Source organism: Phasianus colchicus, chromosome 32, assembly GCF_987193195.1.
Source record: "Phasianus colchicus chromosome 32, bPhaCol1.hap1.1, whole genome shotgun sequence".
Taxonomy (NCBI): Eukaryota; Metazoa; Chordata; class Aves; order Galliformes; family Phasianidae; genus Phasianus; species Phasianus colchicus.
The window spans coordinates 2,740,459-2,752,857 of NC_143467.1; the positions used below are offsets into that span (position 1 = coordinate 2,740,459).

A 12,399-nucleotide genomic window follows, 5' to 3' on the forward strand; every position below is an offset into this window, starting at 1 on the left:
GTTGGGGACATGGGTGGTGACCCTATGGGGACTTTGGGGTGGGGGGATGTGGGTGGGTGGTGACCCTATGGGGGCGTTGGGGTGGGGGAGTGGGGACCCTATGGGGACGTTGGGGACAGGAAGGCATCGCCAACGGGAACCGGGTGGCACGCCACCGGCCACGACGCTGCGGGGACATCGGGGACATGGGTGGTGACCCTATGGGGACCTTGGGGTGTGGACCCTGTGGGGGCGTTGGGGTGGGGACCCTATGGGGACATTGGGGACAGGAAGGCATCGCCAATGGGCACCGGGTGGCACAGCACCGGCCACGACGCTGTGGGGACATCGGGGACGTTGGGGACTTTGGGGTGGTGACCTTATGGGGCTGTTTGGGTGGGGGAGTGGGGACCCTATGGGGACACTGGGGTGAGGACCCTATGGGGACATTGGGGACAGGAAGGCATCGCCAACGGGAACCGGGTGGCACGGCACCGGCCACAACGCTGCGGGGACATCGGGGACATGGGTGGTGACCCTATGGGGGCGTTGGGGTGAGGACCCTATGGGGGCGTTGGGGTGGGGGAGTGGGGACCCTATGGGGACGTTGGGGACAGGAGGGCATCGCCAACGGGAACCGGGTGGCACGGCACCGGCCACGACGCTGCGGGGACATCGGGGACATGGGTGGTGACCCTATGGGGACTTTGGGGTGGGGACCCTATGGGGGCGTTGGGGTGGGGACCCTATGGGGACATTGGGGACAGGAAGGCATCGCCAATGGGCACCGGGTGGCACAGCACTGGCCACAACGCTGCGGGGACGTCAGGAACGTTGGGGACATGGGTGGTGACCCTATGGGGACTTTGGGGTAGGGGGATGTGGGTGGGTGGTGACCCTATGGGGACTTTGGGGTGGGGACCCTATGGGGACATTGGGGACAGGAGGGCATTGCCAATGGGAACCAGGTGGCACGGCACCGGCCATGACGCTGCGGGGACATCGGGGACATTGGGGACATGGGTGGTGACCCTATGGGGACTTTGGGGTGGGGACCCTATGGGGGCGTTGGGGTGGGGGAGTGGGGACCCTATGGGGACACTGGGGACAAGAGGGCATCGCCAACGGGAACTGGGTGGCACGGCACCAGCCACGACGCTGCGGGGACATTGGGGACATGGGTGGTGACCCTATGGGGACTTTGGGGTGGGGACCCTATAGAGACATTGGGGTGGGGACCCTATGGGGACATGGGAGACACTGGGGGTGGTGGGACATGGGTGGGTGGGGACCCTATGGGGATGTTGGGGACATTGGGGTGGTGGGGGTGTCATTGGGGTGGGGACCCTATGGGGACCCTATGGGGACGTTGGGATGGTGGGACGTGGGTGGGTGGTGACCCTATGGGGGTGTTGGGGTGGTGGGGACGTGGGTGGGTGGTGACCCTATGGGGACGTTGGGGTGGGGGAGGCATCATTGGGGTGGGGACCCTATGGGGACATTGGGGTGGGGCAGTGGGGACCCTATAGTGATATCGGGGTGGTGGGCACATCATTGGGGTGGCTCCCCCCCTGCCCCCCCCCCAACCCCCCATCTCCCTTTTGGGTCCCCCCGCCCCCCAATCCCCCTCCTCACCCATCCCCCAAGCCCCCCCTCCCCCATTTGGAAGTCCCCCCCCACCCCCAATCTCCCCCCCCTGCCCTCCCCCCAGCCCCCCCATCTCCCTTTTGGGGTATCCCCATCCCCCAACCCCCCCCACCCCCATTTGGAAGTCCCCCCCCACCCCCAATCTACCCCCCTCGACCCCCCCCCAACCCCCCCATCTCCCTTTGGGACTCCCCCCCTGCCCCCCCCTGCCCCCCATCTCCCTTTTGGGTCCCCCCACCCCCCAATCCCCCTCCTCACCCATCCCCCAACCCCCCCCACCCCATTTGGAAGTCCCCCCCCACCCCCAATCTCTCCCCCTGACCCCCCCCAACCCCCCCATCTCCCTTTGGGGTCCTCCCATAACCCCAACCCCCCCCACCTCCATTAGGAAGTCCCCCCCCCCCCCAGTCTCCCCCCCTGACCCCCCCCAACCCCCCCATCTCCCTTTGGGGCTCCCCCCCTGCCCCCCCCTGCCCCCCCATCTCCCTTTGGGGTCCCCCCACCCTCCCCATCTCCATTTGGGTGTCCCCCCCCCCCCCATAACCACCCCAGCTCACTTTGAGGGCCCCCCCCACCCCCAATCTCCCCCCCTGACCCCCCCCCAACCCCCCCACCTCCCTTTGGAACTCCCCCCCTGCCCCCCCCGCACCCCCCACCCCCCTCATCCCCCTCACCCCCCCATCCCCCACCCCCCCCATCTCCCATTGAATATCCCCCCTACACCCCCCCCACCCCCCAAAAGGGACTCCCCCCCTGCCCCCCCCTGCCCCCCCGTCTCCATTTGGGGGTCCCCCCCACCCCCAATCTCCCCTTCGACCCCCCCCAACCCCCCCATCTCCCTTTGGGGCTCCCCCCTGCTCCCCCCCCACCCCCAATCCCCCCCCCAGACCCCCCCCCAGACCCCCCATCTCCCTTTGGGGTCCCCCCACCCCATTTGGAAGTCCCCCCCCCTCCCCAATTTCCCCCCCTGACCCCCCCCCAACCCCCCCACCTCCCTTTGGGGCTCCCCCCTGCCCCCCCCCATCTCCCTTAGGGCATCCCCCCCCCCACCCCAATCTTTCTATAGGGGGAGGCTTTGGTGTGGGGGGGGGTTGTGGGAGGGGGGGGGGGGGGGGAATTTCCCTCACTGTTGATGACGGTGGGGGCCCGGAATCGCCCCCCCAGCTGATCCCATTCCAACAGAGCGCAGGAGCCCGAGAACGGCTGAGTCAGCGCGACCCCCGGCTGCCCCCCCACGGAAAACGGCTCCGCTGCCAGCGAACGGAGCGGCAGCGATTGGAACGGCTGCAGCTCTGCGGGGGGGGCAGGCATGAAAATGGGGGGGGGCATAAATGGGGGGGGGGAATATAAATGGGGGGGGGTAGAAATGGGGGGGGCAGGCATGTAAATGGGGGGGGGACAGAAATGGGGGGGGGGAATATAAATAGGGGGGGGGGGATAGAAATGGGGGGGGGCAGGCATGTAAATGGGGGGGGATAGAAATGGGGGGGGAATAGAAATGGGGGGGGGATAGAAATGGGGGGGCAGGCATGAAAATGGGGGGGGGATAGAAATGGGGGGGGGGAATTAAATGGGGGGGGTAGAAATGGGGGGGGCAAACATGAAAATGGGGGGGGGGACATAAATGGGGGGGGCAGGAATGTAAATGGGGGGGGGTATAAATGGGGGGGGCAGGCATGTAAATGGGGGGGGGTATAAATGGGGGGGGCAGGCATGTAAATGGGGGGAGGATAGAAATGGGGGGCGGGGAATATAAATGGGGGGGGATAGAAATGGGGGGGTAGGCATGTAAATGGGGGGGGAAAGAAATGGGGGGGGCAGGCATGTAAATGGGGGGGGTAGAAATGGGGGGGGCAGGCATGAAAATGGGGGGGGGTAGAAATGGGGGGGGGAGTATAAATGGGGGGGGGATAGAAATGGGGGGGGCAGGCATGAAAATGGGGGGGGTAGAAATGGGGGGGCAGGCATGTAAATGGGGGGGGGACAGAAATGGGGGGGGGGAATATAAATAGGGGGGGGGATAGAAATGGGGGGGGCAGGCATGAAAATGGGGGGGGGTAGAAATGGGGGGGGAATATAAATAGGGGGGGGATAGAAATGGGGGGGCAGGCATGTAAATGGGGGGGATAGAAATGGGGGGGGGGAATAGAAATGGGGGGGGGATAGAAATGGGGGGGGCAGGCATGAAAATGGGGGGGGATAGAAATGGGGGGGGCAGGCATGAAAATGGGGGGGGATAGAAATGGGGGGGGCAGGCATGAAAATGGGGGGGGATAGAAATGGGGGGGCGGAATAGAAATGGGGGGGGATAGAAATGGGGGGGGCAGGCATGAAAATGGGGGGGGATAGAAATGGGGGGGGCAGGCATGAAAATGGGGGGGTAGAAATGGGGGGGCGGAATAGAAATGAGGGGGGGGGGATAGAAATGGGGGGGGCAGGCATGAAAATGGGGGGGGGTAGAAATGGGGGGGGCAGGCATGAAAATGGGGGGGGGTAGAAATGGGGGGGGCAGGCATGAAAATGGGGGGGGGTATAAATGGGGGGGCAGGCATGTAAATGGGGGGGGGACAGAAATGGGGGGGGCGGGCATGTAAATAATAGGGGGGGGGATAGAAATGGGGGGGGGGAAGTATAAATGGGGGAGGGGGAGCAAATGGGGGGGGAGCAAAAAAATATAAATGGGGGGGGAATAAAAATATAAATGGGGGGGGGGAATATAAATGGGGGAGGAGGGGGGAAATGTAAATAGGGGAGGGGGGTGAAAAAATATAAATGGGGAGGGGGGAATAAAAATATAAATAGGGGAGGGGGCAAAAATATAAATAAAAAAAAAAGATAAATATCTGACCCCCCAAAACCCCACGGATTGGGGTCTGACCCCAAAGAACCTGAAGACATTGGGGTCAGAGCCTAAAATCCCAAAGGATGGGGTCAGCATCCCCCAAAACCCTACAGATTGGGGTCAGACCCCCACCCAAAACCCTACAGATTGGGGTCTGACCCCCCAAAACCTCACAGATCGGGGTCTGACCCCAAAGAACCTGAAGACATTGGGGTCAGAGCCTAAAATCCCAAAGGATGGGGTCAGCATCCCCACCCAAAACCCTACAGATTGGGGTCTGCCCACCCCAAAACCTCACAGATTGGGGTCTGACCCCAAAGAACCTGAAGACATTGGGGTCAGAGCCTAAAATCCTAAGGGATGGGGTCAACATCCCCCCAAAAACCCCACAGATTGGGTTCAGACCCCCACCCAAAACCCTACAGATTGGGGTCTGACCCCAAAAACTTGAAGAGATTGCGGTCAGCCCCTAAAATCCTAAAGGGTGGGGCCACTGGAGACCCTACAGATGCCTTTGGGACCCTACAAATGCCATTGGGACCCTACAGATGCCTTTGGGGTCATATTGGGTGCCTTTGGGACCCCACAGATGCCTTTGGGGCCACGGGTGTCTTTGGGACCCCACAGATGCCATTATGACCCCACAGATGCCTTTGGGACCCCATAGATGCTTTTGGGACCCCACAGATGCCTTTAGGGTCACAGTGGGCGCCTTTGGGACCCCACAGATGCCATTGGGACCCCGTAAATGCCATTGGGACCCCATAAATGCCTTTGGGACCCTACAGATGCCTTTGGGACCCCATAAATGCCTTTCGGACCCCACAGATGCCTTTGGGGCCCCATAGATGCCTTTGGGACCCTACAGATGCCATTGGGACCCCATAAATGCCTTTGGGGCCCCACAGATGCCTTTGGGACCCTACAGATGCCATTGGGACCCCATAAATGCCTTTGGGGCCCCACAGATGCCTTTGGGACCCTACAGATGCCATTGGGACCCCATAAATGCCTTTGGGGACCCCACAGATGCCATTGAGACCCCACAGATGCCTTTGGGACCCTACAAATGCCATTGGGACCCCATAAATGCCTTTGGGACCCTACAGATTCCATTGGGACCCTACAGATGCCATTGGGACCCCATAAATGCCATTGGGACCCCACAGATGCCTTTGGGACCCCACAGATGCCTTTGGGGCCCCATAAATGCCATTGGGACCCTACAGATGCCATTGGGACCCCATAAATGCCTTTGGGGCCCCACAGATGCCTTTGGGACCCTACAGATGCCATTGGGACCCCATAAATGCCTTTGGGGCTCCATAGATGCCTTTGGGGCCCCACAGATGCCTTTGGGACCCTACAAATGCCATTGGGACCCTACAGATGCCTTTGGGACCCCATAAATGCCTTTGGGACCCCACAGATGCCTTTGGGGCCCCATAGATGCCATTGGGACCCTACAGATGCCATTGGGACCCCATAAATGCCTTTGGGACCCCACAGATTCCATTGGGACCCTACAGATGCCATTGGGACCCCATAAATGCCTTTGGGACCCCACAGATGCCTTTGGGACCCCATAAATGCCTTTCGGACCCCACAGATGCCATTGGGGACCCCACAGATGCCTTTGGGACCCTACAGATGCCTTTGGGACCCCACAGATGCCTTTGTGACCCCATAAATGCCTTTGGGGCCCCACAGATGCCTTTGGGACCCTACAGATGCCATTGGGACCCCATAAATGCCTTTGGGGCCCCATAGATGCCTTTGGGGCCCCACAGATGCCTTTGGGACCCCATAAATGCCATTGGGACCCCACAGATGCCTTTGGGACCCTACAGATGCCATTGGGACCCCATAAATGCCTTTGGGGCCCCACAGATGCCTTTGGGACCCTACAGATGCCATTGGGACCCCATAAATGCCTTTGGGGACCCCACAGATGCCATTGAGACCCCACAGATGCCTTTGGGACCCTACAAATGCCATTGGGACCCTACAAATGCCTTTGGGGCCCCACAGATGCCTTTGGGACCCTACAGATGCCATTGGGACCCTACAAATGCCTTTGGGGCCCCACAGATGCCTTTGGGGCCCCATAAATGCCTTTGGGACCCCACAGATTCCATTGGGACCCTACAGATGCCTTTGGGACCCCACAGATGCCTTTGGGACCCCATAAATGCCTTTCGGACCCCACAGATGCCTTTGGGGCCCCACAGATGCCTTTGGGACCCTACAGATGCCTTTGGGACCCCATAAATGCCTTTGGGACCCCACAGATGCCTTTGGGGCCACGCACCGTCCAGCCTGCAGTGGAAATCCCGCAGCGTCAGCTGACTTATTGGGGTCCCCGCGTGTTTTTGGGGTCCCCGGCAGCGCCCGGCGTCGGCGTTGGGGACGGCGCTGCCCAACCAGGGCACCAACCAGCGCAGCCGGCAGTCACACATGAACGGGTTCCCGCGCAGGTCCCTGCAACCCCAAATCCCAAAACACGCATCAGTACCCCGTAAGGCAGCCCCAAATCCTGTAATGCAGCTCCAAATCCCATAACGCAGCTGCAAATCCCATAACGCAGCCCCAAATCCTATAACACAGCCCCAAATCCCATAACGCAGCTCCAAATCCCATAACGCAGCCCAGATCCCATAACGCAGCCCCAGATCCCATAATGCAGCCCCAGATCCCATAATGCAGCCCCAAAACCCATAACACAGCCCCAAATCCCATAATGCAGCCCAGATCCCATAATGCAGCCCCAAATCCCATAAGGCAGTCCGGATCCCATAATGCAGCCTCAAATCCCATAACGCAGCCCCAGATCCCATAATGCAGCCCCAAATCCCATAACACAGTCCGGATCCCATAATGCAGCCCCAAATCCCATAACACAGTCCGGATGCCATAATGCAGCCCCAAATCCCATAACGCAGCCCCAAATCCCGTAACGCAGCTCCAAATCCCATAACGCAGCCCAGATCCCATAACGCAGCCCCAGATCCCATAATGCAGCCCAGATCCCATAACGCAGCCCCAGATCTTATAACGCAGCCCCAGATCCCATAATGCAGCCCCAAATCCCATAACACAGCCCGGATCCCATAATGCAGCCCCAAAACCCATAACACAGTCTGGATCCCATAATGCAGCCCGGATCCCATAACGCAGCCCCAAATCCCATAACACAGCCCGGATCCCATAACGCAGCCCAGATCTCATAATGCAGCCTCAAATCCCATAACGCAGCCCCAAATCCCATAACGCAGCCCAGATCCCATAATGCAGCCCCAAATCCCATAATGCAGCCCAGATCCCAGAATGCAGCCCCAAATCCCAAAACACGCATCTGTACCCCGTAAGGCAGCCCCAAATCCCATAACACAGCCCCAAATCCCATAATGCAGCCCGGATCCCATAATGCAGCCCCAAATCCCATAACGCAGCCCGGATCCCATAACACAGCCCCAAATCCCATAACACAGCCCGGATCCCATAACGCAGCCCAGATCCCATAATGCAGCCCCAAATCCCATAACGCAGCCCCAAATCCCACAACGCAGCCCGGATCCCATAATGCAGCCCCAAATCCCATAATGCAGCCCAGATCCCATAACGCAGCCCCATATCCCATAACGCAGCCCCAGATCCCATAATGCAGCCCCAAATCCCATAACGCAGCCCGGATCCCATAATGCAGCCCCAAAACCCATAACACAGTCCGGATCCCATAATGCAGCCCGGATCCCATAATGCAGCCCCAAATCCCATAACACAGTCCGGATCCCATAACGCAGCCCAGATCTCATAATGCAGCCCCAAATCCCATAACGCAGCCCCAAATCCCATAACGCAGCCCAGATCCCATAATGCAGCCCCAAATCCCATAATGCAGCCCAGATCCCAGAATGCAGCCCCAAATCCCAAAACACGCATCTGTACCCCGTAAGGCAGCCCCAAATCCCATAACACAGCCCCAAATCCCATAATGCAGCCCGGATCCCATAACACAGCCCCAAATCCCATAACACAGCCCGGATCCCATAACGCAGCCCAGATCTCATAATGCAGCCCCAAATCCCATAACGCAGCCCCAAATCCCATAACGCAGCCCCAAATCCCACAACGCAGCCCGGATCCCATAATGCAGCCCCAAAACCCATAACACAGTCCGGATCTCATAATGCAGCCCCAAATCCCATAATGCAGCCCGGATCCCATTATGCAGCCCCAAATCCGATAACGCAGCCCCAAATCCCATAACACAGCCCAGATCTCATAATGCAGCCCCAAATCCCATAACGCAGCCCAGATCCCATAACGCAGCCCCAAATCCCATAATGCAGCCCGGATCCCATTATGCAGCCCCAAATCCCATAACGCAGCCCCAAATCCCGTAATACAGCCCCAGATCCCATAATGCAGCCCCAAATCCCATAGTACAGCCCCAAATCCCATAACGCAGCCCCAAATCCCATAATACAGCCCCAAATCCCATAATGCAGCCCCAAATCCCATAGTACAGCCCCAAATCCCATAATGCAGCCCGGATCCCATTATGCAGCCCCAAATCCCATAACGCAGCCCCAAATCCCATAGTACAGCCCCAAATCCCATAACGCAGCCCCAAATCCCATAATACAGCCCCAAATCCCATAATGCAGCCCCAAATCCCATAGTACAGCCCCAAATCCCATAATGCAGCCCCAAATCCCATAATGCAGCCCGGATCCCATTATGCAGCCAAAAATCCCAAAACATTCATCAGTACCCCGTAATGCAGCCCCAAATCCCATAACATAGCCCGGATCCCATAACACAGCCCCACATCCCATAATGTAGCTCCAAATCCCATAATACGGCCCCAAATCCCATAACACAGCCCGGATCCCATAATGCAGCCCCAAATCCCATAACACAGCCCAGATCCCATAACACAGCCCCAAATCCCATAACGCAGCCCCAAATCCCATAACGGAGCCCCAAATCCCATAACACAGGCCGGATCCCATAACACAGCCCCAGATCCCATAATACAGCCCAGATCCCATAATCCAAATCCCAACCCCAACCCCAATCCCAATCCCAACCCTAATCCCGACCCCAATCCCACCCCAATCCTAATCCCAATCCCGACCCCAACCCCAATCCCACCCCAATCCCAACCCCAATCCCGACCCCAACCCCAATCCCACCCCAATCCCAACCCCAATCCCGACCCCAACCCCAATCCCACCCCAATCCCAACCCCAACCCCAATCCCACCCCAACCCCACTCCAACCCCAATCCCAACCCAAACCCCAATCTCAACCCCAATCCCACCCTGACCCCAACCCTAAACCCAATCCCAATCCCACCCCGACCCCAATCCCAATCCCACCCCAATCCCGACCCCAATCCCAACCCCAATCCCAATCCCAATCTCACCCTGACCCCAATCCCAATCCCAATCCCAATCCCACCCCAATCCCAACCCCAATCCCACCCCGACCCCAATCCCACCCCAATCCCAACCCCAATCCCACCCCAACCCCAACCCCAATCCCAACCCCAATCCCAACCCGACCCCAATCCCACCCCAATCCCAACCCCAATCCCACCCCAATCCCAATCCCAACCCCAATCCTGACCCCAATCCCAATCCCACCCTGACCCCAACCCCAACCCCAACCCCAATCCCACCCCAATCCCGACCCCAATCCCAACCCCAATCCCACCCTGACCCCAATCCCACCCCAATCCCAATCCCACCCTATTCCCAACCCCAATCCCACCCCAACCCCACTCCAACCCCAATCCCAATCCCACCCCAATCCCAACCCCAATCCCACCCTGACCCCAATCCCACCCCAATCCCAATCCCACCCTATTCCCAACCGCAATCCCACCCCAACCCCACTCCAACCCCAATCCCAACCCCAACCCCAATCTCAACCCCAATCCCACCCTGACCCCAGTCCCACCCCAATCCCAATCCCACCCCGACCCCAATCCCAATCCCACCCCAATCCCGACCCCAATCCCAACCCCAATCCCAATCCCAATCCCACCCTGACCCCAATCCCAACCCCAATCCCACCCCGACCCCAATCCCACCCCGACCCCAATCCCAATCCCACCCCAACCCCAACCCCAACCCCAATCCCACCCCAATCTCAATCCCAACCCAACCCCAACCCCAACCCCAATCCCACCTAATCCCAATCTCACCCCGACCCCAACCCCAACCCCAATCCCACCCTGACCCCAATCCCACCCCAACCCCAATCCCACCCCAATCCCACCCCGACCCCAATCCCACCCCAACCCCAATCCCACCCCAATCCCAACCCCGACCCCAATCCCACCCCAACCCCAATCCCACCCCGACCCCAATCCCAACCCCGACCCCAATCCCACCCCAATCCCAACCCCGACCCCAATCCCACCCCAACCCCAATCCCACCCCGACCCCAACCCCAATCCCACCCCAATCCCACCCCAACCCCACCCCAATCCCACCCCAATCCCAACCCCAATCCCACCCCGACCCCAACCCCAATCCCACCCCAATCCCACCCCAATCCCAACCCCAATCCCACCCCGACCCCAACCCCAATCCCACCCCAATCCCACCCCAATCCCAACCCCAATCCCACCCCAATCCCAACCCCAATCCCACCCCGACCCCAACCCCAATCCCACCCCAATCCCACCCCAATCCCACCCCAATCCCAACCCCAATCCCACCCCGACCCCAACCCCAATCCCACCCCAATCCCACCCCAATCCCACCCCAATCCCACCCCAATCCCAACCCCAATCCCACCCCGACCCCAACCCCAATCCCACCCCAATCCCACCCCAACCCCACCCCAATCCCACCCCAATCCCAACCCCAATCCCACCCCGACCCCAACCCCAATCCCACCCCAATCCCACCCCAATCCCAACCCCAATCCCACCCCGACCCCAACCCCAATCCCACCCCAATCCCACCCCAACCCCACCCCAATCCCACCCCAATCCCAACCCCAATCCCACCCCGACCCCAACCCCAATCCCACCCCAATCCCACCCCAATCCCAACCCCAATCCCACCCCGACCCCAACCCCAATCCCACCCCAATCCCACCCCAATCCCACCCCAATCCCAACCCCAATCCCACCCCGACCCCAACCCCAATCCCACCCCAATCCCACCCCAATCCCAACCCCAATCCCACCCCGACCCCAACCCCAATCCCACCCCAATCCCACCCCAATCCCAACCCCAATCCCACCCCGACCCCAACCCCAATCCCACCCCAATCCCACCCCAACCCCACCCCAATCCCACCCCAATCCCAACCCCAATCCCACCCCGACCCCAACCCCAATCCCACCCCAATCCCACCCCAATCCCAACCCCAATCCCACCCCGACCCCAACCCCAATCCCACCCCAATCCCACCCCAATCCCACCCCAATCCCACCCCAATCCCACCCCAATCCCAACCCCAATCCCACCCCGACCCCAACCCCAATCCCACCCCAATCCCACCCCAATCCCAACCCCAATCCCACCCCGACCCCAACCCCAATCCCACCCCAATCCCACCCCAATCCCACCCCGACCCCAACCCCAATCCCACCCCAATCCCAACCCCAATCCCACCCCGACCCCAACCCCAATCCCACCCCAATCCCACCCCAATCCCAACCCCAATCCCACCCCGACCCCAACCCCAATCCCACCCCAATCCCACCCCAATCCCACCCCAATCCCACCCCAATCCCACCCCGACCCCAACCCCAATCCCACCCCAATCCCACCCCAATCCCACCCCGACCCCAACCCCAATCCCACCCCAATCCCACCCCAATCCCAACCCCAATCCCACCCCGACCCCAACCCCAATCCCACCCCAATCCCACCCCAATCCCAACCCCAATCCCACCCCGA

General features: G+C 60.3%; 1 protein-coding gene across 1 annotated transcript in view; it reads right to left on the reverse strand.

The window, feature by feature from the left end:
- The window catches only part of LOC149914058 (leucine-rich repeat LGI family member 4-like), a 29,167-nt gene that overhangs the window by 6,238 nt on the left and 10,530 nt on the right, over nt 1-12,399 (reverse strand). Inside the window, exons 6-7 of the mRNA XM_090128126.1 lie at nt 6,780-6,949; nt 2,754-2,918 (exon numbers count right to left, since the gene is read on the reverse strand). Coding sequence (XP_089984252.1) covers nt 2,754-2,918; nt 6,780-6,949 — 335 coding nt within the window. The remainder of the gene's footprint in view (nt 1-2,753; nt 2,919-6,779; nt 6,950-12,399) is intronic.